Genomic DNA, 26,441 nt, shown 5'->3' with positions numbered 1-26,441 from the left:
CTAGCTGGCTGTATCCAAGACCTGAAGAGTATTTCTAGAGCCCACTTGATCAATCACAAAACTATGTCAATAACAGCAGGTAGAAAGGCACCGCATAAAAAAAGTTAACGAGCCATTTCCAGTGAGCTACCCTGTGCCCAAGCCTACCTGTGTGAACTCCCATAGCATCAATGTTTTCCATATTGCAGACAGCAATACAGTTATCAGCAGCATCTCTCACAACTTCATACTCTATCTCCTTCCAGCCAACAACTGACTTTTCCACCAGAATTTGGTTAGTCATTGCAAATGCCTGGGAATATGTTAGGGAAAATATACAGTAAAAAAGAAAACATTATTAGAACATGTTCCATATTTAAGACTTCTGTGGCTTATCTCCAGACATCCCAGACCAACACGAAAATTGAAAGATGAAGATAAGTGAAATTCGTAGCACCAATGACAAACACTTTATATTTCTATTTTTTAAAAAAACCCAAATTTGCACTAGCTTCATTTGAAAGGCACAGAAAATATTTATGTGTTCTGATGGGAAAAAAAAGGCAGGACATGTGAGCTTGCAATGGCCTATAAATAACAAATAGGAATATAAAAACATCTAAGGCTTCAATCATGCAACAGACACATGCTTTTGTTTGTGTATGTGGGCAGCCCCATGGACTTCAATAGCAGAACTCTGCAGAAATCTAAATGACTAAGTGATGGGGAGTGTGGGTGCCAGGAAACACTACGTAATTAATAGCACTAATAATGCTGCTTATCATTGGCATACTAACCAGAAGCAAGATTCGTGATTTATTCTTAAACTAATCCTGAAAGCACTCCTCAGCGCAAAATGAAAAGTACAGTTTGTTGGTAAATGAGCATAATCTAAGTGAATAAATGTCCTTAATACTAGCAGATAAAAAACATTAATCAATTCTCGCTTAAAATCCTAGAAAGTAATGGGCACATTATCAATCCATCCTTTAGCAAAGCTTCTTGTTTTAATGCTGCCCATGAATCAGTCTTCAGTCTGGTCCCCTCTGTAGTTAGCTCAAGCTGTTATTCAAATGTTGCCCTTAGCTCAGCTGCCAAACTCGCACACACACACACAAAAAAAAAAAAAGAAGAAGAAGAAGAAAAAAAAAAAGAAAAAGAAAAAGAAAAAAATAGTTTCAGGAGTGGCACTTCACACCCAGCCTAAGCAGGCACTGAATTTGTGGTGATGTAGTGGGAACACCTAACCACACTTGTAAAACAATCTGTGCTGCTCCTGTGTTACTGTCTATTGCCTTCTCTCACTCAAATTGAGTAGACTCAGGAGATAAGAACTCAAGGCCAGGTCACTTGAACTAGCTGCTACGAAACATCCATAGGTGTCCAGTTATCTCAATTATATACAATTCAGATTCCAGTGTCTGAAAATCCAGTTCATAGAATTAATACAGATCATCTTCATAACTGAAAAGAATTTCTGCTGGGCTGTGGAAATGAGTGTCCGAAGTTGAGCTAATTCAACAAGACCCAAATTGTTTTTCACTGTAAATTTTGGAATATCATACCAAACTGGGAGGTGCTGTTGACTCTCTTAGGGGACAGGAGGCCTTGCAGAGGGATCTAGATTGATTGCAGCATTGGGTTATGATTAATGGGATGAAATTTAACAAGTCAAAATGCCAGATTCTGCACTAGGACAGAGTAACGCCGAGCACAAGTATAAACTGGGAGAGGAGTGGCTGGAGAGCAGACTTGCACAAAGGGATCTGGGGTGCTGGTTGACAGCAGCTCAATAGGAGTCAGCAGTGTGACCTGGCAGCCCAGAGGGCAACCTGCATCCTGGGTGCATCAAACACAGCGTAACCAGCCGGTCAAAAGGAGTGACGGTCCCGCTGTATTTAGCATTGGTGCAGCCCCACCTGGAGTGCTGTGTGCAGTGCTGGGCCCCACAGTTTAAGAAGGATGTGAAGGTCCTTGAATACATCCAGAGGAGGGCAACAAAGCTGGTGGAAAGGCTGGAAGGAATGTCCTGTGAGAAGCAGCTAAGGACTTTGGGCTTGCCTCATTTGGAGAAAAGAAGGGTGAGGGGTGACCTCATGGCTCTTTACAGCTTCCTGAGGAGGGGACGGGCAGAGGGAGGTGCTGAGCTCTTCTCCCTGATATCTAGTGACAGGACGTGTGGGAATGGTTCAAAGCCACACCAGGGGAGGTTTAAACTGGACATGAGGAAGCATTTCTTTACCAAGAGGTTGATCAAACACTGGGACAGGCTTTCTAGAGAGGTGGTCGATGCCCCAGGCCTGTCGGTGTTTAAAAGGCATTTGGACAATGCCCTTAAAAACATGCTTCAAATTTTGGTCAGCCCTGAAGTGGTCAGGCAGTTGGACTAGATGGTCATTGCAGGTCCCTTCCAACTGAAATAGTCTATTCTATTCTACTCTGTTCATTAAAAATGCTGAAGCTCTTTTAGTAGCATTTTTCAGAAAATGAAAACATTAACATAGAAAGTAAAACAGGATCAGACTTCTGGTAGAAAAAAAGGAAAGTTTCAGAAACATGAAAAAATTTCTAAAAATATGAACTGCTCCACTCCTAAAATTTTACAGAAATTAAGATCTTTATAGAAAACAGCTGTTTTACAGATTTCAGGGGAAAATGGAGATGTTCAAAAGCACTTAAAAAAAAACCCCACCAAGAAATGCTCATCAAAACCAGTTTTTCCTACTGAAAAATGTTTTAATATAAACCTTTCAGACAGCTGCACTCCAGGGTTTCTGGGTGAATTTCTGCTTTCTCTAAACACAGCCCATGTTGAACCTGGGCAAGCAAAGTGTTTCCAACCTTGGCCATCAATCTGTAAGATGGGTTTACTGCATCCACTGCCGCCTCCTGCATCCGTCAGTCCTGTCCACTGAACCTCCCTGCCACAGACACCACCTGAGCAGATGTTTGTCCAGCACTGAGCACACTGGACCCGAAGTCTGCATGACAGAAGTGTGGAGGAATACCAAAATGTCATTTTGACATAAAGCTCTTACTGGCATCAGCAGCATTTCTTTCTAGAGATACATGAAAGATTAAGAGGCTCAGCAAATCAGGAAAAGACAAAACCAAGAATTTTAGAGACCAACTGACAGAGATTTATTTCCTAAAATTCTGCATCTTCGCCAAGGAAAAAAGCTTTTGTTTTACCCAATTATCTGTTTACTTTTCACAGTAAATTTATAAAAAACAATCCCAGATTTCTACAGAAAAAGAGCTGTCTCTTCATAGCCAGAGACAGCTGGCAGATGTCAAATTATGAAGTGCCATCCTGTTAAATCTCTACATGAGTTTCTGACCTAGCAAAAATACCATCTTTAGACAGAAACACAGCAGAGGCCCAAGCCTCCCAGCTCTTCTGTCTCTGATACTACATTATCACTCAGCATATCGCAAGCATTTCCTTGTGCCATTTACTCCTGAAAGCAGGTGAATATAGTCCACCGTGTTTCTTTTCAGACCAAAATTGCTGAAACACTTGCTCAAATTATGACTTGTTTCTCATGAATTTAACAGATCTGTCATCTAACCATTTTCATTACCCAAGTCAGCAGGAATTATTAAAACAGGGCATTAGAAGAATTAGGATAACGTTTCACAGATAAAGATGAAAGGTAGGGTATGTACAATTCCAGTGTCTGTGACTATTAGAAGAATATCTAAGAAAATCAGATATTCAGCTCAATTCCCAGAGCTTGCAATTGCAGACATACCTTCGTACCAAGGTCCAGCAAACTTTCCTTATCAGGACATATCCCTGACCCCAGACCACCAAGGGCATAAGCAGAACGTATCATGACTGGGTAGCTAATCTTTTCAGCTGCCTTCAGAGCATCTTCAATCTTAAAGGAGAGGGGAATACATTTCAGAGATATGATAACAATTAAGATGAATAAAGTCTTCAACTCTGGTTACACAGTTAACTGGAAATCCCATCAGTAAGACACACTAAGCTGTCTGAAGATAAAATGAAAACAATAAAAGTTGGCTTTGTAACGTTGCTTTGTTCTGCCAAACAGCAGAAAACTGGAACATGGACTCAAGGAGGTGACTTCTGTCCTTAGTTATGCGTGGACTTCCTTGCTGAGTTTCCATGGACAATGTCCTTACCTGGTCTGTCTTCACAGACTTTAGCATGAAAGAACCTCTCCAACAGACATCCCGGTTTAAGATCTGTTTGGTTTCCTCCAAACTCAAACAGGCCTTCCCACTGAAGCAATCTTTTGTTTTCACACTCCTATCCTCAAGAAGGATTTCAGGACTGCTGATTTTGAGGACCTGAAATCCTAAGTCTAAATGGCTTGTGCAAGAAATTTAAAAACAAAACAAAACAAAAGTAGCCACTGAAATGTTATATATTTTTGTGCTGCAGCACAGAAGTCACCTCAATCTAATTTACTTCTCTCGTCAATGGGTAAATTAGCTTCGGCTTTCCAAGTGCTTAATTGCATTTTCACTCATTTTAAATCATGGTGAACCAGCATCAATCACTGTGGAGTGCTGATGAAAGCGTACAAATTACAGTATCCACAGTTGTATTCAGCTTTCACTCAACAAAACTAGAAAAAAAAATTTAATAACTCAAATGGACAACAGTAATACCAATCACATCTTCAAAATTGTCTTATTTACCGATTCCACTGCAAAGCTAGGAGCAATCTTTTCATTTAGCTCAGTCAGTTTATCGGAAAAAAGCTTTCTATCCTCTGTAGCCATGATGGATTCAACTGATGTACCTAGGACCTTCACACCATACTCCTGCAGGACTCCTTGCTTGAAGAGATCCACTCCTGCACAGTAAACAAAGCCACAGTTTCAGGACTGATGGTAGATGACGAAAGTACTCAGAAGATACTTGACTAGTTGACAACTTGTCTGGTATCATCAACAGCTAATTTTATTATTCTTTATCAGTATTAGAACCATGGCCTAAAATCTATGAAAAATGGGACTATTAGTAAAGTTACTGCTTGGCCATCATCTGCGACACGGTTGGATACTGTGGCAAGAAGCTAAATGAAGGTAAGTTTTCCTTTTGATCTCTGCCTCAAGGTGGTCTGAATATCCTCAATTCAACCACGATAACTAAGACTTAAGCTGCAAAGCAGAATATATGAATTACTTTTAAGCATCAAAACCAGCAATTAGATGTTATGTTCACTTAGCAATTACTCCCCCATGATGAGTATCTCTGCCTGTATCACTTAGTAACCTGGGCAATGTATGAGGCACATGGGTCTTGCACGTCTGCACAAATGGAGTCTGCTGAACACGTGGTGAAAACCATAAGCTTGCCTGCCAAGGCACCTGTATCGTACTCACCACAGTTGAGAGCAGTCTGGCCACCCATGCCCAGAATTAATCCATCAGGACGCTCTGCCTTAATGACCTCTGTGACAAACTGTGGAGTGATGGGGAGGAAGTAGACAGCATCAGCCTGCTTTAAGCCACTCTCATTGGTCTGCACCGAAGCGATATTAGGATTCATGAGGACAGTTTTCACATTTTCTTCCTGAAAAATGAAAATCTGCATTAAAACTAGACATATGTGGAAAAAGAGCTAACAGAGCAGCAGCAAAGAGAGATGGGGTTCAACAAGCAATTTACCAACAAAAGAATTTAGAAAGCCTTAGGTACTCTCCCATAAAGGACTTCTGATATCTTGTACCAGGCTGAGCTAACATCGTTTCTTCTCCTTCCTTGGATAACTTAAAATACTGCCTTAAAGACTGGCTGTAAATTTCTGCTGACCTTTTTTCCCCACTGAAGCATACTTTTCCAAGGAAATGGATGGAAGAGGGAAGGGAAAGACTGATAAGATTCACTGACTGAGCAAGTTCCGGCTCCACAGGTTTTTACTCTGTAAAAGAGGCACCCATTTAATCGTATAGGACTGAATATTCAACAGCACCATCTGATAACAAACTGGCATCCAACAGACTAGGAAATTCATAGCAGAATAAATCAGAACATCCAGCAGTGAGACTCAATGTTGATTATTCATAGCAAAAAACAAACAAACAAAAGAAGTCTAAGGGGAAAGAAATCTCTCTTGCCTCCTGTTAATTGTCCCTGTTCTCTCCCACCCATGCTCTGCAGCTTTCCCCTGGCAGTCGCTGACCAACCGCCTTCTCTCTCTTGCATGCAACCGTAAATCACTCTGCCAGAGGCAAGGTCAGGAAGTGCAAGACTGCTGCTGGAATTGCTGATTAGCCTGCAGATCAGAGCAGCTGGCTGGTGGCCACAGAAAGGGAAAGGGCACTGTGGGAGGTCAAGCTAGGGAGATTTTTCATTAAAAAACTCACTTTCTTCCACAAACTGGAGCTGAGTTTGAAGGACAAAAGAGGGGAAAAAAAAGGGAGAGAGATGCCTCCTTTACAACTCAGGTCATTATCTGCACTCACCAACTCTGGGATCCTCCAGTCCTAACCTGTTCTTGTTTTCCCGATGACGTGGCCGATTTGAACTAGTAGCTAGCAATAGCAATACAGGACACAAGCAAAGCATATACAAGATGTGCTGTAACACCGGGACCAACCCAGAGCAACACCAGATTATATTTAAGATTACTGTAATTGATTTTTTCCTTCCTTGACTCCAGGGTCAGCACAGGAATAGAACAGCCCTGATGTCAGAACAGTCCCAGGGCCACTCACAATCATCACCTCATCTGAAGGCAGCTGCTACACCTGCTCCGAATCTGTCAGACCTCTACAAACCTCTACAAACTCTCCTCCTTCTTCACATGAGGTTACACATGAACTACGGAGCCCAGGTAACTGTTACATTACCAGTAATAACTCCATCACTGGAATACTGCTATGCTTCTACACCTTGTCCTAGCACAAGCTTTTCCCCTAACACCCTTTCTAGGTGCTATGCACTTCTGCAGCATGAAACAACCAGAGCAAATTAGACCCCAAAACCCACCATGTGAGTGCACTACGCAGGATGCTTCAGCATGAGCACCATTTTAAATGCATGCCTTTCTCAGGCACATACAGAAGCACACATGTTTTTGTTTGCTTCAGAATAATACAGCTCTCCAATCTTCAGAAAGGGAACATCAGAAACTGGCTAATAAGTTTACTGGACAAAATTCATCCGAATGAAAGACTTTTCATTCATTTCTTTCAAGATTATAAATCTATTCTGGAAACAAAACTTGACATACACAAACTTTAAAAAGTTCATCTCATTGAAAATAAATACCATTCAGAAAAACTGCCTCGATAAGGGGTTCAAAATCTTTTGCATAACAGACTTGACAGCAGCCAACCATTCAGCTGTTAGTACTTGTCTACTTGCAGTTTGTCAGCATATCACAGAAGCTTTAGTAATTTCACATCAGGTGGAGCTGACCATATTCCTCCCCTTCACTTCCATTCAATATGACAAGCCTGGAGTGACCAGTCACATATCACAAACTGCTTGAAGACTGCAATGGAAACCTTGGGAATGTCTCTCTCTGGAAAATAATTCTGAGTGGCTAACTCACATTACTCAACCAACAAATTCAATACCAAAAAATACCTAAATTTCCCTACAGCCATTTATTCTCACCAGCTTCCCTGCCAGTGATAGCATAGTTGGATGATCATAGTTAGCTGTCAGAAGGGAAAGTAAATTACATTAGGCTAGTATTTGCAGAGTATCCTCTCACCTTCATGGCTTTCACAGCCTGGGATCCAGAGTAATCAAATTCCCCTGCCTGACCGATCGACAGACCTCCAGATCCTAGAATAAGAACTTTGGAGACCTAGAAGTGTCAAACAGCATAAAAAAGATCAGTCCCATGGTAGTGGATGTTGAAATAACAGAGGCTGTGCAGCACTGAACAGCCTCAAATTATAAAACGTAAATTCTAAAAAGAGAAGAAAAGTCACCTCCAAAACCACTGCAGTTTTACTTCTAAGAATATTTCTGCTGGACTTCTCCCATGTATCTCTAGTTAGAGAAACACATGACTTACACACAGGGCATACAATAAAGGTGTTAATTGTATCATGTGCTTATAGACAACCATGCCTCACTTTGGCTGCCCACAAAGTCCAGCTGCCTTCTAAGATAGCAAAACTGTATGAAATTCTGCTCACGCTAGGAATTTCAGACTTATTTGCTAAGCAACAAAGCATCAACTTTATGCTGCTAGCACAAAACCTCATCGTCAGATTATCCCAGGGCACCTCATATACTGCTAGGAGAGTACCTTTCTTGGGAGAACTACAGAGAAAAAGATACATGAAACATCAGATGTTAAAACTTTTCTTTGAGAAAGGGAGTTAATAACACAAGAGACACCTGATGACTGTGAGATAGGCAGCTGACAGGCCTTTTGTAAAGGAAGCTTCCTTTGACTGCCACGGTGAGCTTGTCGTATGACTTTGTACCGTGGGTTCAGGAGGAATTAACTAACTTCACTGACAGACAGGAATAACGAGTACCTGTACACTGACCTCCACTCTGGAAGCTGTCGCTCCAGCCTTGGGCAGGACTGAGGAAATGGTAGTGCCTTTCCCTCCCTTAACCAGTGAAATAAATGAATCAAACAGGAACTAGGAAAAATAAACAAATGTATTAGTCCGCAAAGTGGAATTAAATAAATACCAAGCAAAGAAGGAAAAACCAGGCCATTTGTGAGCTCAAACTATCAACTCTGCTGCCTTCGGAAGGCAGATTTACACCCTCAGAGAAGAGGGGATCATTATTTGAAATTTATTTAACAACTTTGACATATCTGACAAAGCTGCATTCAAGAAAGTGAGGTCACATCAGGAAGAAAATACCTATCAATCATGTCTGTGTGCTCTGCTTGTATATGGCTGGCAGTGTAATGAATGAGTGTGCATTAAAAGCTAAAATACAGAAGACCATACACCTAACTAGCTCAAGGGAACCATCTGGAATGGAGCCTGCTGCAGAGCTGGGATCTGAACAGGTATATCTAAGCATCAGTTGTGCCAAATCAGCGTTGTCCTTTCAGAAAAGATCCCAGATCAGCTGTGAGAAAAGCGTTCTGCAGCCAGGCCAGGCACGGGAGGCAGTGTGATCACCACTGGCATGCAGGCAGCTGCAGACAGTGGGACAGACTCCCCACCTGACCCTACTCTTGCAGAGCTTCCGTCCACACAGTCCCTGAAGCTGGCTGCTGGGAATCACCTATGGAAGGAGTATGGATGGGTCCTGCAAGCCTAGCAGGGTAGGCACTCTGTTATCAAACCCATCCCAACTTTGGGAGTGCACAGACTTGGCAAACACAGCTGAGAGTTGTTTTCAGTTCTCTGAGATTCACTAGTCAATCAGATTGCTAGGAAACTTCTTGATGTCAAGAGATTTACTTGCAGGTTTAATCAACATCATCAAATTAAGATTAAAATAAGCACTTCTACATATTCTTCCATCTTCCTCTCTCAAGAAATGCTAAATAGTTTATTTATGTTCAGACATGCCTCCTCTGCCTTCCACATCCCCTGTTGCTGCTTAGTCATACTCTGTGACTACACAACCAGTTGTTATAGAATTTGTGCGAAGTCACAGATGGGGGATTAAAATTTCATTTCACTTAGGAGAACCAGAGTGAGGAAGTGTGAATCCATTTACATAACTCTACAGTAATTATAAAATTTGAAACTGGAACTAAAATGTATTAGAAAGTTAATGATTTTATTACAATGCATCTGGCTAGTATTTCTTCTGTTAAGATAAAATCCTTTTCCTTCTGCAATCACCACAGATACAAGAGATATGAGCCTGATTCTGCAAAGGCTTAAGCACTTCAGTAACTTCCAACACACAAATAATCCCACCAGGACTCAAAGCATACACATCACATGAATGTAATCATTGATCCAAAGCATGCAGAAGTCAATAGACGCCTTGCTGCTGATTGTAATTAGCTGCAGATCAAGCTTAGCAGACACAAGCCTATGCATGTCTGGGCCCTCTGTTAGGATCCCGACATTTCCAAAACCAAGATTTAGGACCATCACCAACATAAAGACTTGTCACTGTAGCTGATACATCTGAAAGCAAGCCCAGATCAGCCCTCACACAATACCTCTGTGTCCCTTGGCCCAGGATTTGCATCTGGGTAGAACTGTGCTGTGAAAATTGGTCTGGTCTCATGCATGATTCCCTGCAGGAAAAAAAAAAAGATTGTCTTAAACACATCCTTGCAAGCAAGAGAACAGAAAGCCACACCTTACCCATGTAAGCACTGAAGGCCAAAGGACTGGTGTGTTTCTAGGGGCTGCCAAATTGACACCCATTTCATTCCCAGTCTTCAGACAATGTCTTATCTGAGGAGTCACTGAGCCTCTTGCTCTTCTGCTAACACTCCAATGCCCGTATAACCCACTGAGCTGTGTGTGGATGAGAAGCATAGTGGAGATCACTTTCACTACAACAGCAAACATGACTAAGTTGTAAGCATTTAACAGAGCAGATACACTAGTCTCCCTCCAGAGGTAATCCTGGACCAGGTAGAGAAGAAAAACATACATGGCAAGAAAAGATCATCTTGGACAAGGCCGTTAAGGAATGAATGGTTTTACCATCCTGATCTGGTTGGTTCTGCCACAGGAGAAATGAATTTTGGTCATGCTCTTGATTTCTATAACATACTTTAAATACTGTGCCTTGCACATGATCTCTGCCCTGGGCTGTTTTCAGGGCTGTGATGAAGTGGGACCACTGCTCTGGACAAACAATAGTTATGAAGGACCTAAACTGAGTTTGGAGACAGTGCTTGTAGTTTCACTTGGAGCCAGGAAAACCAGACTTCTCATTTGCACAGCCTGATAGCACTAAACAGCATTGTCCACTGGGAGACGACCCTGTAGCTGTCATTGCTCATGGCCACCGATTCCAGATAGAGGTAGAAAAGTCCCTCAAGAGGAAATCCAGGAAAAAATAGTTCTGATACTACCTGCTTCCCTTAGGAATGGGCAAAGGAGTCCCAACAGCTTGTATAGAGCAACAGTGCCATCCAGAGCTGCAGGGTGGGATGCTGGGATAGGACAGGGATGAGACATGAGCTACTGACCACAGCTGATCCATTCTGGTATGAGTTTCTGCCCTCAGAGTAAAGAATGTCATCAGTCTGTCACATTGCCCCTGAATGCTCATGTTATTTCTAGTTACATACAAATATCTTTTAAAAATATTCACTCCATGGCTTGTCAGTATTTGGAAACCTGTGTTGGCCCTGTCCAGCTGCGATGTGTCAGGTCACCCACAAGAAATGTTTTTTCTTTTTCAAACAGAGGAATGCAACAAACTGCACATGAGAGCCCATCCAATCCTGTTCCTGTTTGTGCATCCCATGCTAAAACAACATTGTTCCTTGTCCCTCTCCATCTGTGAAGGTTTAGGAGACTGATGCTGCTTTGGGGCTCACAGAAATGGTCCGTTAGCTCACATAAAAGAATGTCATGCTTCTAGATCCAGAAGACTCCTGTCCAATCTTATCACCTGCTTTGTGCACAAGCACCATCACACTTGTCTCCAATCTTCAGCTAAAGCAAACATGAAAGGCTTGGGGATGAAAGGCTTCAGTTTGTCAACACAACTGAAACAAACTCATTTCAAAAACTGAACCAAACAGCTGTAAATTTTTTGTATTAATATCTTGTTTGGTAACATTTGTCTCTGTTTAGATATGTCTACAAGGATAAAGAAAACAGCAACTGACAAACAAAACTTATTTTAAAACCATCAGCCAGAAATTACCGTTCCTTGATCCTGCAAAGTATAGGCAGGATATGCCAGAACAGCACTATTCAATCTGCCAGAGTTGATGTGGGGCGTTTATACAAAACAACGGAGAGGCATATTCCCATGGGGGAAATTGCTTTTGAAAATACCTTCTTTTCAATGATTCTCTGATAAATAACAAGACTTTACTGACTTGCACAACACTGGGCCTAATGGACAAAATTTAAAATGGGCAATTACAAAGCCTGAGATCTGTCTCAATGTCTGTCTGACCTTGTCAAAACTGAGCTATGGGATATTGTTTTTCTTCATATGCTTTTCCTTGTTCAGCTGTGAGCCTCCAGAGGCCAGACATTTTTAAATTATTTTTTTCCCTACATGGACATCACTTGACGTTGGACCTCTACCTTAGATCCTTTAGTTGTTCCCTAGAGGCAACTGCCTCTCTCCCTCATCACTTTAGTCCCTGGAATTCTATTTACAATAACAGACCAAATTAGACTGCAATAATATTCCTTTTCTGTGCTGGGCAACACAGAACCAACACAACAAAACAGTAACACAGGCTCGCACACCTGTGGCATGAGCCCTAAGACAACGGTAACTGAGTGAGCACCATTAATGGTAGGGAAACCAGGGAGGTTAATAAGGCAGCTGTTCAAGGGAAATCACAAGGTCAGGGTTGCAATCCTACACTTCAGGCTAGTATGGAGAAGAGTAGTAATGATGGCTCACCCTCTTCTGGCCTGTAGGCAGGGCCCCAAGTAGAGTAGATGGTCTGATCATCAAATTTAGACCTGATAGCTAATTGTAATCTCACAGCAAGCTTCCAGGAGGTGAAATAGAGAGTTTTCGCTCACTAGAGGCCGCTCTGTGCAGGTATCTAAGAAAGCATGAGCTCACCTCATTTGTTTGATCATTGGCATTCACAAAGAGAGGTTTCCAGCCAGGTGGGAGGGTAGAGCTGTCAATGGCATAACCGTGGTTCTGAGCAGTGATGACAGCCTGTCCATTCACTGCATTCAGGATGGGCTGGTTCTGTCCTCTGAAAGAGAAAGAATCAGAGAACAGAGGGTGGAAGTGCCAGATGTGTCCAAATGCCACAATTAGGAAGAGCTGATAACTGTGGGGCTAGCAGTTCAATAGTACCTGTTCAACACTGGCAGCCAATCTCAAAATGACAAATCCTAGGAGAAACTTTGCTACCCTTCAGTTTGATGTGGAACAATTACATCAAATACTTTCAAAACACCCTCAAAAAAAAGTAACGCATGACACAGCAGGTTAAATTAAAGAGTGGAATGAAGAAGTAGTGTTACTGACATGCTAGCTCCCATTAGGGCAGTTCAGAAGCAAAGCACTGCTGCCCTGTGGCCTTTTGCAATGCTGAGCTAGTCTATCTGGGCACTGGGAAGCAGAAGAGCTGCCATACCTGTTGGCCATCTGCATCTTGTAGGAAGTAGCTCCGGCTGCTATTCCAGTGATTAGATTCCCCATGCTAATTCCAAACAAGGGCTCTGGGCGATTGCTCTCCAGGACCTAAAATGAAAAAGTTTTCAAGAGTCACTGGAGTGACACTGTTCAGCAATTCCAGCATAAGCCATGCTAGTTCCCTCACAGCAGCCACACAGACTTGGGAAAAAGGCCAATGCAAGGATGGCAACAGCCTATAAAGGAAAGTGTCCTCCTCTCCTCTGCTGCAGAGGGAAGCCTCAGAGCACAGCTTGATGTCTCGGTCTACTCGAGGGGAATAAGCAATGACACTCTGCATTACAGCCATTTAGCGTGCGACATTATTTCAAATGGGAGCACTGTGAAATCAGGGCTGTTCTTTCACAAAGTCACAGAGGTCCTGAAAGAGCACAGGGTACTTTAAGGCACCGGTAAAGTAATTGTGGTAATCATTTTTACTATTGTTCACCAAGGTTTGTATAGCCTTATTGTAACTACTTGTCTGGAGACAACTCCCACTGGACCAAGATGAGGAATATCCCAGGCAGCCGAAATGTCTGAACAACATTTGGTCTGTAACATGTTAGCACAGCCAACTGTTTAGATTTCAGGCACTTGAAAAAGAGGCAAATAAACAAGAATAATAGGTCTATTATATTATTACACTGTACCTTTCTGACATTCTGAATCACCTCCTGGGCCTTCATGGGATCCCCTGGACCTCCAGAAATTACAAGCCCATCATAATCCATGTTGGTGAAGTCATGGTCCCATGGAACCAAATGCACTTCCACACCTCGCTAGGAAAAAACCCAAGGGAACAAGAAATTTAGCCCTGCTAAATTAGGGCTTCACAGCCTCCTTCTGTGACATGCCAGAAATATTCCTGCACATCAAAAAAGGGACAAACATCCACATGAACTGAAACACAGAAACAGGGAAACTCTGTACATCTAGAGAATGAGAGGACACCACCTTCATTCCTCATGTGTGCCTAGAGAAGCAAGGACTGCTACATCACTGCACTAACAACAGAAAAAGATTTTCATAGAATCAAAGAATTAAGGAATAATTCAGGATGGAGCGACCCCAGGATTTCATCTGGTCCAATCCCTGCTCAAAGCAGGGGTAATTTCAACTTTAGGGCAGGCTGCTGAGGGCATTGGTCAGTTGAGTTTTTAATATCTTCAAGGACAGGTATTCATTCCACAACTTCTTGGGGCCTGTTTCAGCCATTCACTACCCTCAATGCAAAATTTTTTACCCCAATTTATTTATTTGTTACAATGTTGGGTTGACCTTCCTAGGTTGTTCTTTAGAGAAGCTGTGCCTTGTCTTTTTAAAGCCCATCTATGAATTTTCATGGCTGAGAGGCCGCTGCACAGGTCCTCTTCCTTATCTCCTCAATACAGTATACCACGGTCAAAAAGCACCTCCCAGTCCATAAAAAAAATCATCCTAAAAATTGTACCTCATTTTAGGTGGGCAACTGCTACTAGAACGGATGTGTCCAGGTGGAAGGAAGGCTAGTGACTACAGGCAAGGCTCTGACCAAAGCAAAACAAGAGATAAAGGACATAAAGCACTGACTTACCTTCACTAGCAGACGGATAATGTTGTGCTTCAACCCACAGTCGACAGCTACAACTTTAATTGGATTCCCTCTGCCATAAACCTTGACTTCCTATAAAAAGACAGACCATGCTGTAAATGACAGATCACCTCCTGCCCCCAAAGCACAGGGAAGATGGGTAGCAGAATAACTTTTCACCAACATGCAGCAACTGGTACTTAATGATCAATTTACATGGAAATCTCCAGAAGTACTGCAGACATTAGTGCTTCCTTCATTTTTCTGTGAAAGTAGAAGTTGTAATGCTCTTTTATATACTGTTGATTACAGCAGTAACAGCAATTCCTAAGAAATCACTTGTTTCCATAGCTAATGACAAGCTTTTTTCCCTGTGTTTCACCTCATTAGCAGTGAAGCAGCAAGCCAGTTCTCACAGATTATTGCAGCCCAAGAGAAACGCCAGATACACGGCAAGAGATTTGCAGTTGAAGTCATCCTGCTGATGCCAGTGGATCCATCACATTAAACACCACCCTGAGCTAGTAAGACTAAAGCATAGCACAGCTGGAGTTATCCTGAGTGACCTCTGGTGCATCACAGCACTACAGACCAGCCCAAGCACGTCACTGAGCATGACCTATCTTCATATGGACCTGACAGTTTTACATATCAGACAACACTTCTCCTCCTCTTCCAGCTGCTGTTCCTTAACCCATTCCACAAAGTAAATTGTTACCAGTCCCAAATCTGGACCATTATGCTTTGTACACCCACTTATCTATTGGTCACAACCAGTGTGGAAGAGACTGAAGTCAAACCAGACATACTGACAGACAGCTATAGCACTGATGTAAGCTTATTTATGAACCGCTTCTTTCTGAAGCTTGCTGAATTATTTTACTTGTTACATGATTGCAGTTAGCCCCAGGCTGGGATGTTATTCTTTAATAAGCACATAAGGCAGCCTTCTTCCTTCTAAAAACAAACTCTGTGCTTACCTTCAGTTATGCTCAGCTTCTGAAAGCTGATATTTATAAGTGTACTTTATCCAAGTGGCTCTTGTGCAATATACCACTGTTTTTTTAACTAAGTAACTCTCTTCAAATCAGCTTCCCTGGCATTCATATTTCACAGCTGGAACCCTTTAGGAAAAAATGCTAAAATCATGCCCAATATGCTTGGTGCGGGGCAGGATTACAATCGGCCAGAAGGAAAGATAACTCCTCTACAGGGAACTCAGGATGAAGTTTATTAGCAGAATATTACTCCTCTCTCTGTGTTATCCTAACTCAGTTCTTGTTTGAATTTTTATCTTCTCAAAGATTGATATGAAGAAATTTTTAGGACACAAGAGCATGTCCTATGTGATGACAGCTCTGATCACCATCAGGAGTGACTTACTCCTTGCCATGTCCAGAGCAAGGGTGGAAGACATGGGGTGCAAGGAGCCACCTTCCTTTACCACAAGGCTTCAAGGTGCAACACATGAACCAATGGTCCCTAATTCACCTTTGAGGACACAACTCAGCAAAGAGCCAGTAGCATTACCACCGCTGTTGTGACTCCTGCTGTGTAATGTTGAAACGAGATTTTTTGTATCGGAACATATCTTGTAGTTCATGCTAAATAATCAGATGGCAAAGTGCCCCACAATCCCTTTTTGAGAATGAGTAGAATGGAAGTCATATTGAAACTGGGTCTTGTTAGATCACTCAAGGCGTCTGATATGAAGCTGTGCCTGATATCAAATATGACAATATCTTCACAGTCACCGGTACACAAGTGGATTCTACTTCCACAGTCCATGGTGGAATTGTAGGGTCTTCTACCTGCTGTCCTGCAGGCTTCTAGGAGGTGGGTTTAAAAATCTCAAGAAGATTAAGGTGCTCAGTTGTCACAGAAACTAACTTAGTGTCATGTGCCAGAGTCCCTTAAGAAAAACTCACTCTCCTTTTTAAAAGGCCTTTTGGGACACCCCTCAATTCCTCACAACATCCATACTTAAAAATCTGCCAAACATTATGAAGCAAAGATCTCCCTTAAAGGTTCTCCTTGGCTGTTCTAATGGCCAGAGAGAGTTGTGGGACAAAACTGCTTTGGGGTACTTTAATTACCTCACTCTCAAAACTCTTCCCTGTCCAATTAATTAGGCTATGATTTGTTACAACATTTCCGTCAGCAGCAAGACTGATTTTAGGTGTTGCTGTCTTCACGACCCTCCCCCCGTTCTCATTCTTCTGTACTGCAGAGCACTGTCCCCAGTCTGGCCGAGAGTATGTCTACACAGAAACCAGACTGGGAACTGGATGAGGGAACTGTTAAAATATACTCCTTCTAAAGCCAGAGGATTTCCCTCATCTGTTCACTGCACAGCCTACAAAAAACTGTCCCAGTCTGAAAGGATGATGTATAGGTAACGTTAGCAAAGAGAGTCTATACCACTAGCATCTAAAGAAGGCGAGGAAAAATAATAAAAAACCAATCACTCCTAATGTACAATTGATAAGCAGATTCCTGATCTCAGTGTCCTGATTTACATGAAAATAGCTGTTTGGCAACAGATAGATTATCATGTCCAGTAATTACCAACATTGAACAGCTTACTTCATTTTCAGCTTTATTTGTGATGTTGCTTTTTAAGCATATAAAATGAAGTTATGAACATAATGAGACCACCAAAGCTGCGTTAATCTTATTCTATCTCCCTTTTAGAAGCTATTTGCAGCATGTTTACAGTAATTCTGTCTTAGTAATTGCAGAGTTTAGCATCAGCAACCTTACCTATTTCTGAGTTACTGCTCAAAATGGCTCCACCTGCATCTTGCAATCATAGATCACAACCTCAATAAGCAATTGCCATCCTTCTGTGTAGCAACAAGGCCCCAACTCAAAAGACAGTGGAGACACTGGCACGAGTTGGTGAGATCCTCGAAGGTGAGATTTGCAAGGCGGTGTCTGTATTCCAATGACATCCCAGGTAACCAGTTACCACTGTGAAGCCAAGCCTGGATGGAGGCTGAGCTTCAAATTCCCACTTGCTCACTGACCAGGCTGTTTAGGACTGGTTCATACTCATGCCACTAACACACCAGCTTGTGTGCAGAACAGTACACAAGCAACTATTTGCAGAGCTCTTCCAGAGCCTCACTGATCTTGAAGGAGCTGCAAACACCATAGTAAGTATGGAATTTGTAAAAGGGACTCATACACTCAGTTCTCACTTCAGTCAATGGGGTTAAGCACCCAAGGCACTCTTTATCCCACAATTAAATCCCCAAAGGGTCCACAATTTAAGATGCTAGCTCTTGCATTGGAACAAGAATAGGTGCTATTTTTAGTATCGGCCTGGTTTGCTACATCCTTGGGATTTGTAATGTTCTTCTCAGCTTGTGGTTGAACATAGTTTGCATGCACAGCTAACAGAGAACAAACTTTACTATTTTGTGCATAACTATAGACAAAGCAGCTAATGCCAGTAATATTAGATCCAGGGGATTCCTAACTTGGTCTCTCTTTGAAATCTAGAAATGTCTTCTGGAATCACCTCAAAATTATACCTGAACACAGATTATTAAATGTTATTGTGAGCTTTCCTGAAATTTATTTAAGGAAACCAACCATTCTTTTTACTCTTCTTATATTTGAAAATGTCCACCATATACTAGGTATCCCCAATACTTCTCAATCCTGTCTTTGTAACACACAATCCTCCCATCAGAGTACTGTTCAGGCTACACCCAACTCAAACACAGCTCATTTTACATCTTCAACACTGCACCTAAGGAACCATGGAGATTCTACGAGGATGATGTTAAGATGACAATCCTTCAAGGATCTGGAAAGGTCTATGGTGTAGAAAAGGTCCCTGATTTGTTTGTTTAGAAAGACCGGACGATTCCCGGAGCAAATGGGGAGCAATTACTACCTGAAGACTATAGCCCTTGGACTACAGAAGAACTTCTCACCTTTGTTGAAACTTCTGCAATTAAGTTTTTCTTATTTGGGTCTGCAAACTCCATGGGTTGACCTTCAAATTCTATCTTCCCAAGTACCGTGCCCTGTGGAAATACTCCAGTAAACAACAAAGTATGAGCAAAGGAGAAGCTGTGAACACTGGAACAGGGTGCTGACAGGCACAGGAACTGGAACAGCTGTTTCGAGTTGGTTACTTGGTGGCTTATAACCATTTCTAGTACCTTCAGAAGTTTATGAGCCTACCTCTGTATCAAAAATCTGTTTAAAATTCTTCATTCAGGGGAATGGCATTGTCAGCAGTAAAATTTGTTAATAGACAATTTGGCAAGCTGTCTAGTAACAGTAAAATGGGTTGCCTTCCAAGAGGATCAGAATTCAGATCTCCAAATAACAGTCGTGTAGATCTGGGAGTAATCCACAAAGCAGTTTGAAGCTTTTTGGTTTTGGAAACCCACTGTGAGGTCTTCAGCCACCTCCTGTGGATAGCTACAAGGCAGCAAAGCTGGGGTAAGGCAAAGGTCAGCACAGCTGGTTTCTGAATAAGCTGTTAAAAATAAATAAATAAAAATCACCTCCAGCAAGCTTTGCCCTTTACTGCTGTTGCCACCTCACAGAAGCCAGGACACGCTTGCTCTGCCAGCAGTATATCATTCTCCACCTTCTGCACATAAAAGTTCTCAGTGTAAAAAATCCCTGTTTTGGCTTTGCTCCACTGCTGGAATAAGTGGGATTAACCTAGGGTTAACCTCTTCTCGGCTTAGGGACAGGGTGTGCAACACAGAACTTTTCAAGGATGGAAGGGGAAAGTAAAACAGACGAAGTCAATGTTTTGTTGTAATTTTTAACACATAACGCTTTCGTGATAAAACACGGTACACTCAGCTCGCCCTGTCGATATCAGACCAGCATGCACACCAGGATTGCTCACTGGGTTTAGCAATACTTCCATGAGATACTTCCATGGTTGGCTGTACCTGAAGTATCCTTCCCATTTTCCTAGAGTAAGAACGAGCCAGCATCTTGCATTGCCATGTGCTACTAAATTTTAAAGACTGAGTTTCGCTTTTAACAGTGGCTGACATCCTATCTCATCTTGAGTAGCACTTACACCAAAAGCTACTCCAGGCTGCTTTGCATGGAGCAGAGCTGAAAAGGTCAGCATCATCTTAAACAAGCCAAGTTCTTGGGAACCACAGAAACTGCCAGGTGCCACCATGCAGTCAGTCCCATAAACGCTGCTGACAAAGCCCTAAAGCCACTGCTCTCAAACAGGAATACTGTGTCTTACCTTGCTCCCAGATTACTGAGCCAAATGGTGCCCTGCATTTACATTTAGAGTCCAATTTAACAAGTCACTGCTTATTTCTGCATTTATCACAATGAAGCCTGTTCTCACCCCCCAGTTTATAAACAGACATGGAGTGAAAAACTAAGCTGGTTTTTTTCAACTAGAGAAGACTGGGAGAAAAGGCTACATCATGCACTATTCTAAAAGCCATAAACCAATACCACTCAGAGTACCAGTATAACGGGCATTACTACCATACACTGCTAAGTTACAGGATAAACATTGAAAGTGTATTTACTTTGGATGAAAGGAATGCTGATCCATTAAATAGTATGTCTCAAGAAACTAGAAAATGTATTGCCATTTTCTATGGTATTAAACTGCACTTGTCTGCTGTCTATGAGAGCAGGACAACGCCCTATCTTCCCATAAGAATTTATTTCTACAAATATTCTCTGTTCAAGCTGGGTTGTTCATATTTTGTTCTGTGGAATGAAAGGGGGTGTGGGCTTGGATTGCAGACTGCAAATGGATCACCTAAAGAAAAGAGCAGCTTCAAATAATCCATTACAAAAGAAGAGCCTCTAAGGCGCATTTACATTTAGACCGGCTTTGATCGCTGTTTTAGCCAGTGTGAAATGTATCTTAACATTAACCTCCATTCAGTAACATAATCTTGTTCATGTCCTTCAATTGTCAGCTCTTGGAAACCAGAGAAAAGCAATGACTATTAAAAATAATAACAGGCTTCAGGCAAAGAAAACCAGCCTGAGTTAGGAATCCAGCTTAGGTTACTGTAGGCATTGCTTTGTCTCTGAAGAGCAGGAGAATTTCCACTGACCAAAGGTGGTGCTGTCTGTGAACTAATATCCCCAATATCTCTCAGAGTTGTTGCTCTCTGACTGTTATTATCTGAGGCAAGATGTAGTTGACATTACTACCTGTTGTGTCTCACACAGCTATCTGAGGCCTCTCACTTGTATCAGCTTGTGCTGGTTCACTTACGTAGAACAGGAAACCCAGAGCAGAGCCAAGGAGAGGGAGCTCCCTGGGATCAGAGCATTGCCTCAGCTGTACAGAAGACGCGGAGCCTTGGAAGAGCACAGGGACCTGAGCAGCACCTGAGGTCAAGGCAGCCCAGTAGTAGCATTGCTACTCCAGGTTTGCTGCACTGTTACGAAAAGGGCCCAGCAATAGCAAGGTTAATGCAACTGGATTAAGGGAAGCAGATCATACCTTGTCACGAATTAATTTGGACAGCATTCTGGTATCAATCCCATACAGTGCAGGGACCTGAAGAAAACACAGGAGAAGGGTAAGTTAGAGAACAAGCAGCTAAGACAGAGGAAGACAGCAGCCAGATCACTTTGCTGAGAAGAACATGTCCTTGTTTCAGGAGCTCTGGCTCTTAGCAGCACTATTACCAAGGCTGCCTCACTTCCAGTTCTTCACTTCTCCTCCCTACTCCCACTCATAAATAACTTAGTTCTTCAAATCTAGTTTCTGCACTAAAAAGCACAAAATAAAAAGCTCACGTGGCAAATGTCCATCTCATTTCTGAGCGCCATTTTGCCTTACTTACGAGCACATAACCCTCTCAGCCATCGCAAGTCAGTGGCAGCCTACTGACACATCCTTGACTCCCACGACTTCAAGTCAGTGGGGTCCTCCTGGCAGCTAAACATCTCTTGAGGTTACGACCTTGGCAACTGCTAGGAGCAGCACTACAGAAACATTTGAGAAGAGAAAAGAATATAATCTAATGTGTATAATTTTTATGGAGAATCAAACATTCCCATTTAATTAACATTACTTCTGGACAGATCTTGGAAATACTGTTGCATCCTGAAAAAGAGAAATGGATAAGAATCAGAGAATTAAGGAACACAGAATGAGCCCAGTACAGACTGGTGAAGACATCTGAGGAGAAGAGTGGTTACCAGCACAAAGCCAGCAGTTCTTTCCCCTATTCCCATCCATACAGGTTTGTTCTCATAACATAGTTACCCCTAGACTGCTCACCTGTTCTTCCTGCAACCACTCTCCCAGGCTCCTAGCAGCCTGCCAGTGGCTGTACTCATTGCTGTAATCCAGCACCAGCAAACCTGAAACCTGCAGAGAGAAGAAATGCCACTTTGCACTGAAGGATCACTCTGTACTTGCCCTGCACCTTCTGAGTTTTCACTATTCATCCACTCCAAACCACATCACGACAGGACACAAGGCTAGGCAGACACAGTATGGCTGCTCTCATATAACAAAAAGATATCAAATCCGAGTCTTCACAGGGTGAGTGCACAGAACAGGTAGCTGGCAAAGGGGTAAAGACTTCACACTCTGTCATGGTCATACCTAGGGCCTTTTACTTAGGAAATTCATAGAATAATGTGGCTTTCAGGTAACCAAAGCTTCAAATTGCATTGATCTGAGAAAACACTTCTCGTTAGAAAGAAAATGGAAATTTAAGACAAAATGTTTTATTTTGATTCATTTTTGTCTTTAAGAAAGCTTTTCTCTTTTAAGTGACATTTCATTTCAAAAGTCAGCTCCTTTTTCCAGTGGAGTTAGATAGCGTATAAAGGAGTCATTTCACCTCAGGACAGATAAAGCATTTCACTGGTTCTGCAATTACATGGGTTTATTTCATTTTTCAGTACTGCCACAACTGATGGACACAGCCCTGGTCCTAGCCAATATCCCCTGTCACCACAGCGTAAATACTGGTTCCTGCGCTAGCACACATGGCCTTCTCCACACAACTGTAACCTCCCCTGTTTGTGGTAGTACAGGCATACAGAGAAAAGTCTCAGCACACAGAGACTTCTCATTCTCACTAGCATTTGATCTCTCTGTGGCAATGAGTCCTGGGCAAACACAGATAAATATGAGGCAGAAGGGGATGTGGAAAAAAAGCCATCCAGGACAGCAGTTCACAAAAACCGTAGCACGTCTGTCACTGATAGGAAATACACAGCTTTCAGACAGCACATGGCCTGATACAGAAAGCAAGATGGATTATCTTTTGCCACCATTCCTCCAAAGGACAATATCCAGCAGAAGAAGAAGAAAGACTGAGTATCATTGATTCCTTCTAACTTCTATGAGAGTGCCAGTAAACTCTTGCATGCGCACGCACACTCAAGCTACTAGCATCCCCCTTTGATCAACTCTGCATGTCCCACTGTTACCTTGATCCCATCAGACTCCAGAAACCTCCTGAGGCCCATTTCATCCAAAGCAGCTGTGTCAGGCACTCCACCATTCCCAACTATGGGGTTAGCCAGTGTAAGAATCTGTCCTTTGTAGCTGGGATCTGTCAAGGCTTCGGTGTATCTAGATGAAGAAGTAATAGAAGAAAAGTACATTGGTCTGGAGTTGAAAGCAAAACAAAAGAGCCAGTGAAAACAAGACAGGTCTGAATTCCCACATGACGAAAAGACAGAAATGGTATTCATGTGAAAGCATTCGCAGTATAAAAGCAAACACATCTGTGAATCTGCCCTGACTTTGCCATCTGTGATTAAACATTTGACACTGAGAACAAGGAAAGGCTTTGGCTTCTCATGTTTCATTTAAGAAAAGCACAGGAGCTATTAACAAACTCAGACTTCTTGTGATTTAACATAAGGTAAACAACTAGACAAAGTGCAGAGCGATCACAGAGCTGCAGTAAGTGCATGGCATATCACTTGACCCAAAGATAACAGCTTGGGCCCAGTCATTCTCTGGGCACGCTATGTGGGTGGTGCTTTGTCATTGCTCTGTCCTTCCCTCTACATGGTGCAAGAACTTGCCCCTCTCAGTGGCAGTGAGCTTTCTATTGTGAATAGACTCATAGAATGGCTTGGGTTGGAAGGGACCTCAAAGCCCATCTAGTTCCAACCCCCCTGCCATGGGCAGGGACACCCTCCACTAGACCACGTTGCCCAAAGCCCCATCCAACCTGGCCTTGAACACTGCCAGGGATGGGGCATCCACAGCTTCTCTGGGCAACCTGTGCCACGGCCTCACTGCCCTCACAGGGAAGAATTTTCTCCTAATATCTAATCTAAATCTCCCCTCCTTCAGCTTAAGGCCATTACCCCTTGTCCTGTCACTCCATGCCCTTGTAAACAGTCCCTCTCCGGCTTTTTTGTAGGCCCCTTTAGGTACTGGAAGGCTGCTATGAGGTCTCCCCAGAGCCTTCTCTTCTCCAGGTTGTCCCTCGAACAGATATCGGTGTAGTTGAAGTCCCCCATGAGGACCAGGGCTTGTGAATGCAAGGGCCTTATCTGCTTGGTCTTCCTGGTCAGGTGGCCTGTAGCAGACCCCCCATCATGATGTCACCTGTCCCAGCCCAATCAGCAGTCCACCCTGGGTCACAAGGTCCCAAAGCATGTCCTTATATCTTTAGTCCAGACAGAAGCTCCAGGAACAGCAACTTTCTTCAAGCACCTGCCCAAACCCCCTTCGCAGCAAGGACAGACCTAAAAGTGTGGTGGAACATTCTTTTGCAGTGGAGGATCAAACCTAGGATTTTGCAAAGTTTCAGCTCTGGATCCAGTAGATCCAGCCTCACTTTCAACCCCAAAGAGGGGGACAGGGTAAACATGGACTAAATGCCCATGGTCCTATTCTTCGGCTTCAAATTAACACGCAATCTTTCACTTTCTCGCTTATACTGTAGCATACTGTTGCAGCAATCCATTAAGCAATTGCTGTCTTTCAACCCAAAAGCAGCTGTAATTTAGCAACAGATGAAGTTATCTACACAAATATTTAGCCAAATGCATAAAGACACTTTAGGATGAATCTGGCCTATACAAAATATAATTTATTATTGTCATTATTGTTTAAACAATACATAATTGGCAACTCCAGCCATCTACCAGATATCAGCAAGTCACAAGAGACATTTTTATGGAACATCGGACTTACTGCCAGAAGATTAATTGTCAAACATTGGGAAACTCTTCACAAAACCCGGAATGGTTGCAGGCAGATATAGACAACACAGCACACCAGCCAGCTCTGAGAAATGACATGTCGAATGAACAATGGCCATGAAATATTTTCAGGTAAGCCTCTCCTGCTGTTCAAATCTATACTTCCTGCTGCAGGTAAACAACGACACAAAGTGCCGTGTGATCACAGAACTGCAGTAAGTGCATGGCATGTGAGCATTTGGCATTGCGCTCTCCTTCTGAGTCAATTGCTTATGCTTCCAAAAGACTCTTTGTTAATGACAAAGCTAATGTAATTAACCTTTGCGTGTTATTTGTAATCAGCAAACAAGGACAGAGAGCCATTGGGTTTGGCTGGGGTACGAAGGCACAGCTCTGCACTAAGACGCAATGCCCTTTAAGCAGGCACAATGCTTTGTGGATCACAGAGGAGCAGATGGGAACATGAGCTCCAAAGATGCTGCAAGGTCTAATCCTTGCTGTGCCTGCCCAAAGGCCTGCCTGATTTCAGTAAACTCCCGTCAACCAGTTCTCTCACTAGAATATCATGGGAAACACACGCAGATTTATTGGAGGCAAATGCATTTACTGAGCTGTTTCAAACATGGGAACGTTTTATGGGTTGTAATTCTTCTTCTTCCTTAATTGGAAATCTTCTCTTTTCCTTCTTGTTCCTATACCAAACAGATGGCTGCAACACTAGGATTTTTTTTTTAGCAAGTATTCTGAGTTCATCCTCATGCTTTTCTAATGAAAATTCAACATTCCACCCCCAAAACAGTGCCCTCTGCCCTCTATTCCAGAGTAATATGACAACATTTCAGCCAGCTTTAGCTACTTCAAGCCTGAAAGCTGTATGCACATAAAGTGCTTTGCCTCCCCGCTCTATGACATGAATCAGAATGTGCGAGTCCAGATGAGGAGACAAGGTGCAGAGCAGCATATTAATCATCCCAGTACAGAGCCCATGCTGACCTCACCCAGCATCTAGAAACACCCACTTCACAGAAAGCAGTGGTCTGAGGCTTAACAGCAGCCATGGCAAAATCACCCCCATACTAGCCTCTTGCTCCCTGTACTGACAAATTGCTATGTGCTCAGACAGTCTGTAAAAGACCCCTGAGCACCTCCTTCACGCCAGCACTTAGCCTCTTACTGTGTCAATGAGAAGAGGTAGCTGGGTTCCTCTGGATACATAAGGTCTTGATTTTTGCGCTCAGGAGCCCTAGGCAGAGCTACAGGGTTTCATTTGCTGGACAGCAATCCCTCGATTGGTAGCAAATCTGTCACCTTTATGATCTGCAACAGTGCTGCAAACTCTTATCTTCCTCTCTCCAAATCAATCAATCAAGGTCATGTTCCTCTGAAGATACAACCTTACATTTTGAATGTTCCCTCAATGCCCATATGCTCCTCAGCACAGAAGAGATGTCTCTTTCACAGGCACCCTCTCCAAATCACTAGAAAATGAGCA

General features: G+C 42.7%; 1 protein-coding gene across 1 annotated transcript in view; it reads right to left on the bottom strand.

Moving 5' to 3' along the window:
- Positions 1–26,441, bottom strand: part of CPS1 (carbamoyl-phosphate synthase 1) — a 92,949-nt gene that overhangs the window by 56,862 nt on the left and 9,646 nt on the right. Inside the window, exons 3-17 of the mRNA XM_054830164.1 lie at positions 23,213–23,357; positions 22,047–22,136; positions 21,261–21,317; positions 18,727–18,819; positions 14,783–14,872; positions 13,860–13,988; positions 13,169–13,275; positions 12,640–12,781; positions 10,079–10,156; positions 8,478–8,576; positions 7,685–7,780; positions 5,344–5,533; positions 4,654–4,811; positions 3,735–3,863; positions 148–292 (exon numbers count right to left, since the gene is read on the bottom strand). Coding sequence (XP_054686139.1) covers positions 148–292; positions 3,735–3,863; positions 4,654–4,811; positions 5,344–5,533; positions 7,685–7,780; positions 8,478–8,576; positions 10,079–10,156; positions 12,640–12,781; positions 13,169–13,275; positions 13,860–13,988; positions 14,783–14,872; positions 18,727–18,819; positions 21,261–21,317; positions 22,047–22,136; positions 23,213–23,357 — 1,748 coding nt within the window. The remainder of the gene's footprint in view (positions 1–147; positions 293–3,734; positions 3,864–4,653; positions 4,812–5,343; positions 5,534–7,684; positions 7,781–8,477; positions 8,577–10,078; positions 10,157–12,639; positions 12,782–13,168; positions 13,276–13,859; positions 13,989–14,782; positions 14,873–18,726; positions 18,820–21,260; positions 21,318–22,046; positions 22,137–23,212; positions 23,358–26,441) is intronic.

The sequence above is a fragment of the Grus americana genome, chromosome 6 (assembly GCF_028858705.1).
Source record: "Grus americana isolate bGruAme1 chromosome 6, bGruAme1.mat, whole genome shotgun sequence".
NCBI classification, from domain to species: Eukaryota; Metazoa; Chordata; class Aves; order Gruiformes; family Gruidae; genus Grus; species Grus americana.
The sequence above is the reverse complement of the archived record's forward strand: the minus strand, read 5'-3'. Positions and strand labels throughout refer to the sequence as shown.